The sequence below is a fragment of the Rhamphochromis sp. 'chilingali' genome, assembly GCF_963969265.1.
Source record: "Rhamphochromis sp. 'chilingali' genome assembly, chromosome: 12".
NCBI lineage: Eukaryota > Metazoa > Chordata > Actinopteri > Cichliformes > Cichlidae > Rhamphochromis > Rhamphochromis sp. 'chilingali'.
In genome coordinates, this window is record NC_137939.1 from 34,098,059 (window position 1) to 34,106,211 (window position 8,153).

The following is an 8,153-nucleotide window of genomic DNA, read 5'->3' on the forward strand; positions in this document are numbered from 1 at the left end:
ATTTATGCCAGGGCTCACCTCTGCTGAATGAAGTCAGTGATTTAGACCTCTCTTCCCTGTTTGAAGCAACTGAATTACAAATTATCTGTCAAATGACATCTTTTGCTGTGAGGCAGAGACCAGCCAAGAAGTCTATATGAGTGAGATGACATGCCTGTATTTTATTTCAGATTAGCAGACGTGAGAGATGCATTCATGGGAAATTGCTAAACACACCCTCTCCTCCCTCTCATTCAGATATGGTCACTTCCGGCTCCTTAACACGACCAGAGTCAAGTCAGGGATGTTATTGCTGCTGCGTACTTCTTTTAAGTAGTACAGAGGAATGACCTTTGCATTCAGTCATGCACCTTTACAGAATAGAATGCATTGGTGCAAATCAACAGACGCATAAAGAAGGTAAAATGAGCCATTTGCTGCTCACATCTTTCCCCCCTCTTGTTGTAAATTGGTGAGAGATGCGAGATGAATCAAAGTGAACGTTCAGTCCTCTTGCAGCTCCTCAGTCCTCCTGTAGGAGGCGCAGCTCATTACAAACGACCGAGTGTGGAGTGTGGAGGCTCGTCTGTTGTTCGTGTTTCTCCGTCCGCTTATTGATCAGCAGATTATTGTTTACAGCGGAAGCTCCACATCCGGGGATGTAGAGGAGACCGCCCCCTCCCTGCTGCTGCAGCATCCTCTCATCCGGCAGACAGACAGGTGGAGCTCATCCCGCAGACAGACAGGTGCACAGACAGACAGGTGGAGCTCCTCACGCTGCAGGTTGGTTGATGCCGTTTTTCTCTTTTTACCGGATGAATACGGCTGCGGCTCGTGCCGTTTCTGTGCTCGGTAAATCACGGGGTGATGATGTGACGTTAGTCTGTAGGTGATCTGGTATTTATCGGCCGCTGATTGGCTGTCGGTCGCTTTGATTCTGCAGCTTTTCGTGTTCTCGGTATCAACCCCGGTTTTCCCCACTTGGTCCTTGCAGAATTTCTCTGCAGGCTGTCCTGAGCGTCGGTGTCTGCGCTCATTGTTGCAGAGAGATGATGCAGAGCGAGACTCCCCCTGTGCCTCTGTGATTCACTGATGCTCCGTCTGTGCATCTAGGGCTTCACGATTAATCGAATTTTAAATCTCGAACACGATTTTGGCTTCCCATAAATGCACGCGCTCCCGTAATCAGCACCTGACCACGTGCCTACATGTGCCAATCATAGCTGTTCCCTGAGCCTGCACAGCCGAAAATCTCAGGTAGAGCTCCTGCCGCTACACCTGTCTCCACCTCTCATTCACGTTGTGCAGGTACAGTGACTGGAGTGGAGGATTTTATGTTAAGACTTCCTCCCTGCTGCCGCCTTTAGCAGATAATACACCGGACTATCATTTATGAAAGGATGCAGGTTTTTTTAATAGAGCATTTTCCATTTCGTGCTATAATCTGCTGATATGTTTTGAACCTACGGTGAAGGAAACAGTGGCGAGTACGATGCTGTAATAAAATCTGATTATAAGCCTTTTAAAGTAATCGAAGGTCTAACGTAGTTCAGTTTGTATTAGTTTTGTCTTCACATTGGTCTCTGCTTGATTGTCAGTCTTTAGGATCTATTGGACGTCTTCACCTCACAATATAAATACGATTCACAGGTCTTTTCGCGTTGGCATAATCTAACATTACACAGACTTTGTACTTTTTACCATGCAACCGTCCTGCCACGGTAAAAAATTCCAGGTTTCAGGGTAGCAGAGCTGGCACGAAGCGCCTTGGAAGTGTAATGGGGAAGTCTTTAGGACCCAGGGGACCCAATGGAGGGTATAAAAGAGGAAGTAGCAGCAGGTGCTCTTCATTTCCACTGACGAGCGGCTGTGAACAATGGTTGTGTGAGTAGGTGAAGAGCCTGAGAAGTTTTAATTGTCTGCTACACAAACAGTTGTTGTAAACCTCTACAGCAGAGGTTCGAGGTACAGGCTGTTTTTCTTTTTTTTTTTTTTAAATTTTTTTTTCAGTCAGATATGTTAACATTTATTATTTTAAAAGAACACAAAGGGTTTGCAAAAGGCCTAAAACATCAAAATGGTAAAAAGGTCACTAACGACCACAAGATAGTGTTATTGGTGCAACCTGCCAGCAATGCAACTATCACCTGAGGGCTTGCTCTCCCTTGGCGGTCCCAGATGCTCGTTGCTTTAAAAGAAACAAATCCACCCCAAATAAATACGAGCCCAACAGAACACTTATCGCATGCACTAAGTGCTAGTTCAGGCAATAATCGGTGGCACTAAAAATCACTCTTAATAAAAACTTATTCACTGCAAATCCACACAGAGCACCTCTAAAGATCCTAATTCCCCTAAGGTAAGAGTCCCACTCAGGGATTGCACATTGCCCGACTAATATTGCACCAGCCCAGTAGAAATAAAAACAAACCCGGCATAAAAAAAAAAAAAACAGTTTTAAAAGGTGACCCTACCAAAACCAAAAACACAACAACAAGGAGAAGGAGGGAAAAAAAACAGCGACAAATTCACATGTGCAGCCTGCCCTGCAGGAGGCAATACAATATAAATTAGATTATAGTGCATCAATATACTTTTTTTTAATGTCAAATATATTAAGTTAACATACCTCCAGCAGACAACTGTGTTTGCTGCACACCTGGCTTATCTTGGCTTATCTTGTGAAAATCACTACTAAAACATAAAATACAATAAACATCAAATACATTTCAACAAATTTTAAAAAAAAAAACACTAAAAGAAAAACAGCCTGTACCTCGAACCTCTGCTGTAGAGGTTTACAACAACTGTTTGTGTAGCAGACAATTAAAACTTCTCAGGCTCTTCACCTACTCACACAACCATTGTTCACAGCCCCTCGTCAGTGGAAATGAAGAGCACCTGCTGCTACTTCCTCTTTTATACCCTCCATTGGGTCCCCTGGGTCCTAAAGACTTCCCCATTACAGAAGGATTAGGACAGTAAAAGAATCTGCAGGTTGTTTAAGAAAGTCTACAGACATTTTTCTCGTCATGGTCAAACGTGTCTCTTTCTCAGTGATGTTGGTGTCTCCCAGCCTTGCCGACCTTTCCCGCCTGTACCAGACTGAGTTTGTGCGGAGCGCCCGGGCCGTTGGCGTCCTCTGGGCCGTCTGCACTCTCTGCTTTGCCATCATCCAGGTGGTTATCCTGGTGCAGCCGTCCTGGATCTGCACCACAGACGTTCGCCCACAGCAGGCAGGACCAGAGCCACCCAGCGGCACACTGGGACTGTTTGAGGTGAGAAACGGTGCCTGTCCAATCCACAGCTGGATCTTTTAGGGGTTTCTGTATTTGTATGTACACATGTTACACCTGCACACAGATGGATTATCAAATAGCTTACCTGATCACTTTAATGTGTGTTCATGTATCCCTGTGTGTAGGTGTGCATGGAGTCAGACTGGCCGGTCCCAGACTGTCACGGTGGTCTGTCCACTCTGTCTCCACTGCCGTCCTTGCAGTCGGTGGCGGTGTTGGTGGGAGTGTCTCTGTTGGCGGTGTGGACCAGCGTCCTCTGTCTCTGTCTCTTCAGGTTCTGCAGCGCCGCAACGGTTTACAAGATCTGCGCCTGGCTGCAGCTGACTGCAGGTTAGTCATGTTGATGGGTCATTGAATCCCAAACATTAACACTTTGGTCACTGCCGTGGTCGTTTTTCTGCAGCTAGAAGAGAGCAGAACTGCAGCTCATGGTTATTTTTGCATTTGGCTTGATTCACCAGGCTGGAGGTTGCTGCTTGGTCAGACACTAGTTTTATTTTAGAGGACAGTGTTTCTGTAGTTCTTCTCTCTGCCTGTACAGGTCAGCTTTTCAGTATTTTCTTGTCTCTGCAGGTTTCTGTCTGGCGTTGGCGTGTCTTCTGTTTCCTGACTCATGGGAGAGTCAGGAGATGAAAGCTCTGTGCGGAGACTCGGTGAGGATTCTGATTGATCGTTTTGCTTCTGGGTGTTTTATCACACTGATGTCCTTAATCGTGAATCTGTCTCCAGGTGGGCAGCTTCTCTCCAGGTAACTGCTCAGTTCACTGGGCCTACATTCTGGCCATCCTGGGAGTTCTTGATTATGCCATCTTGGCCACACTGGCCTTCGTCCTCGCCAACAGACAGGACGCCCTACTTCCACCAGATACCCAGGAATGTGAGTGTGGGGGTAAGGGGGTAAACTCATCTGACGAGTTAACTTCACAGTTTCATACTAAGACTCTTTTTTTCATTGCTGCAGTGACCGCAGGTCTGCTGATGACAGCATGAATCAGCAGGTGAGTATCTTCTTTATGTTTTACTAGTCTTCTGTCTTTAAAGCCTCAGATATTTATTTCTTTTTACTCTCTCTTAGGGATGTTCGGTCTTCATTTCTTCAACTCCGCCCAACCTCTTCATCCTCCATCATCATCATCATCATCTGTTTCTGCATTTCATGGCACGACTGTCTCCTTCAGCTGCAATCGTTCATTGCTGCATGATGTTTCCAGGAGGAGTTGTTTAGTGTTGAACAGAGGAATGTAACAACAGGAGGAAAGAGGCTCTGCGGTGGTGAGGTCGGTGTTCGGGACATTCGGTCGCTGTTCAGTTGAAGAAAAATGGTGAGAAAACGAGCAAGATGGAGTAAATCAAAGGAGAACTAAGCCCCTTTTAGACCTCCAGTTTTTATCTTCACTCTCATATTAGTGATACCGTCATAACAGCTGTGTCAGCAGGCTGGACCCACCTCCAATAGATGCCGTCAGCACAGGTCGTTTGAGTTGCAGGTGATTTTTTTAAAAATTTATTTATTTAACTAACCACTGGGAGCAAAATGAAGTGTTGGTACTGGATGAGCACAATTAATAGATTACTACATAGTAACATTTCTACACAGTGTGGCAATCAATCAGGACAACTTTAAAGCAGAAACAAATTCGTCCCACGCATTAAATTAAAATATATTTGGGATATTTTCTGGAAAAACTTAAGTCAGCAAATTGAAGGAAAGTCTTAGATTTCTCTACTGACTTCCTGTTCTGTCAAGCCATCCTTTTAGCTTAGTATCAGCTTTATCTTATGGTCCATCAAGCCTTATGATTAAGACAGTTTAGTAACTGTTTCTGCAGCTTTTAAAATTTACAAAAGTTGTAGAAGAAAGAAAAAAAATCTGCTTTGTAGGTAAAAGTTAAAACTCCAGTTAACAGCCTAGAGTTGATATGTTAAATCTGATATTTTGGGGGTGAAACTGTATCCCCGCCACTGTCTTTCCATTTAGACTGGCTTTATGTTAATATGAAACTTGTTATACTGTTGCTTTTTGTTTGACTTTTAAGCTACATTAACTAACTAATGGTGTTGAATATTCATGTTAAACATGATGTTGTAAAGGTAATCCCTGTGACTTCCCCGCAGATTTCAAGATGAACGTGTGGCCCAGCACTGATGAGAAGCACAATTGTTAGACAGTATTATTCTACCCTTAAATTTGGTCTTGCTTGGTAGTTAAGTGTCCATGTTTTGTTCGCTGAAGAATGAAGTCCTTTGCAAATCAGTGCCACAAATCAGTGTGCATGAGCCAAGCGTATTCGCTGTACTATTTAGAGTCAAAGGAGCTTGCAAAGAAAAGCGTCTGGACTTCTTTAAGTTACTTGAAGACGTTTCACCTCTCATCCAAGAAGCTTCTTCAGTTCTAAGGTCAAATGGTGGAGAGTCCCAGATATAAACCTAGTGGGAGTATCCCTCCACAGAGGGACAAAAGGACCCCCTGATGATCCTCTAATCGCCTGAGCCAAGGTGTGAAACTGGGTGTGGGTCCCAATCAGCCGGAGTTTCGGGTGAGTTCATTGTGGAACCTGGCCCCACCTTATCATGCTAATTCCTGAGATCAGATGGCCCAGGATGTGAGTGGGCGTTAAGGCGTCTGGGAAGGGATCTCAAAACTGGATTATAGATGGCAGAGAGTTGGTGTCGTAAACCCCCGCCTCTGTTCAAAGATGGTCGCTCACAGTGGACATAGATGGCTTCTTTCACTCCTCTTTCAAACCATCTGTCCTCTCTGTCCAAAACGTGAACATTGGCATCCTCGAAAGAGTGACCTTTGTCCTTAAGATGCAGATGGACTGCTGAGTCTTGTCCTGTGGAGGTGGCTCTTCTGTGTTGTGCCATGCGCTTGTGAAGTGGCTGTTTGGTCTCTCCAATGTAGAGGTCTGAGCATTCCTCGCTGCACTGTACAGCATACACCACATTGTTAAGTCTGTGTTTTGGTGTTTTGTCTTTCGGGTGAACCAGTTTTTGTCTTAGCAACACACTCAGACAAAAACTGGTTCACCCGAAAGACAAAACGCCAAAACACAGACTTAACAATGTGGTGTATGCTGTACAGTGTACAGTACAATGTACAATGTACAGTACAGTGCAGCGAGGAATGCTCAGACCTCTACATTGGAGAGACCATCCACTTCACAAGCGCATGGCACAACACAGAAGAGCCACCTCCACAGGACAAGACTCAGCAGTCCATCTGCATCTTAAGGACAAAGGTCACTCTTTCGAGGATGCCAATGTTCACGTTTTGGACAGAGAGGACAGATGGTTTGAAAGAGGAGTGAAAGAAGCCATCTATGTCCACTGTGAGCGACCATCTTTGAACAGAGGCGGGGGTTTACGACACCAACTCTCTGCCATCTATAATCCAGTTTTGAGATCCCTTCCCAGACGCCTTAACGCCCACTCACATCCTGGGCCATCTGATCTCAGGAATTCGCATGATAAGGTGGGGCCAGGTTTCACAATGAACTCACCCGAAACTCTGGCTGATTGGGACCCACACCCAGTTTCACACCTTGGCTCAGGCGATTAGAGGATCATCAGGGGGTCCTTTTGTCCCTCTGTGGAGGGATACTCCCACTAGGTTTATATCTGGGACTCTCCACCATTTGACCTTAGAACTGAAGAAGCTTCTTGGATGAGAGGTGAAACGTCTTCAAGTAACTTAAAGAAGTCCAGACGCTTTTCTTTGCAAGCTCCTTTGACTACGATGACCTGGATGACTGAGAACCTTCACAGACATATGTACTATTTAGAGTACTCATTTTTCTCTTAGCTCAACCTTTAGGGACTTGTGTGGAGCACCATTTGAAAATATGGAGATGGGAATGAGCTAAATAGACCCACTTAAATGTAAAAGTGACGGCAGGTCACTTTGATGGATTTAGGTTTTAAAAAGGTTAAAGAATAAAAGGAGAGGGCTGCTGTGACAATATGTTTGGTCTGAAGATCAGTGGTCCTATGTTGTATAAAATCATCTTATGTCATTTTTCAGCATTTATTAAGTAAAAAATTGTTTTAATCAAAGTGGTTAACCTAGCTTAGCACAAGCACTAGAAGCAAGGGAGACTGTTGGCTAGCATAGCCAGATTTATCTTAAATATGTCCTAGATAGCAGTGGCTTCTACCACTAATGTATTCAGCATGAATAAATGTCTTATTTACATTGTATACCATATCATCTAACAGTTTGTCATTAGGAGTCAGAATGAAGTTACCATTAGCTTTATGATATAAGCCTATGCTTCCAGCCTGATTTTTAGCTAGGTTAGCTTGCTTTGAGTTAGCTACGAGTTCATTTAGATTTGTGTTAGCTTAAGGTGTTTAAATGAATAAAGTGCTCCTACAGGATTAATAGTACTAGATGGATTGTTAGTATACATTACCCTTCATGTCTAGCTAGCTTCTTTAGTCAACTAAACCTCTTTGATTCCCTTTCTAGCTAACACGCTTAAGCGCTGCATCTGAAATAATCTATTCATTAGGATAAAATCTAAATTATTTACTAACCAACAACTTGTGCAATAACCATTCAGTCTCAATGTAAATGAGCAGTCAAGGTCAGAAGTTTATATACGCTCATCTGTAATAATTTCTTTGAAATGTTCGTTTCATCAAATGATCATACAGCATACGTCTTTAATGACTGTTAAAACATAAGTTTGAATTTATTTATTGTTTTTCCCTAATCTACAGAGTCATACAGGCTCATAGTTGACCAATCGTTCATATATATTGGTTGGGACCTTAATGTTAGTCTGCTTTATCCATCCCAAAGCCAGTTTTGTTGTGTGTTTGCTAGAATGTCCAGCTGTGTCCAAGTCAATCATTTTGAAATGGCAATTC

At 43.7% G+C, this 8,153-nt stretch overlaps 1 protein-coding gene across 1 annotated transcript; it reads left to right on the forward strand.

The window, feature by feature from the left end:
* The first annotated feature begins 160 nt into the window (after window positions 1-160).
* Window positions 161-5,587, forward strand: lhfpl4b (LHFPL tetraspan subfamily member 4b). The gene is made up of 7 exons (XM_080898702.1): window positions 161-762; window positions 3,037-3,257; window positions 3,404-3,608; window positions 3,852-3,931; window positions 4,008-4,155; window positions 4,240-4,276; window positions 4,354-5,587. Exons 2-6 carry the CDS (start codon window positions 3,039-3,041, stop codon window positions 4,266-4,268), a joined length of 681 nt encoding a protein of 226 aa, XP_080754828.1. The 5' UTR covers window positions 161-762; window positions 3,037-3,038; the 3' UTR covers window positions 4,269-4,276; window positions 4,354-5,587.
* Window positions 5,588-8,153: the final 2,566 nt, after the last annotated feature.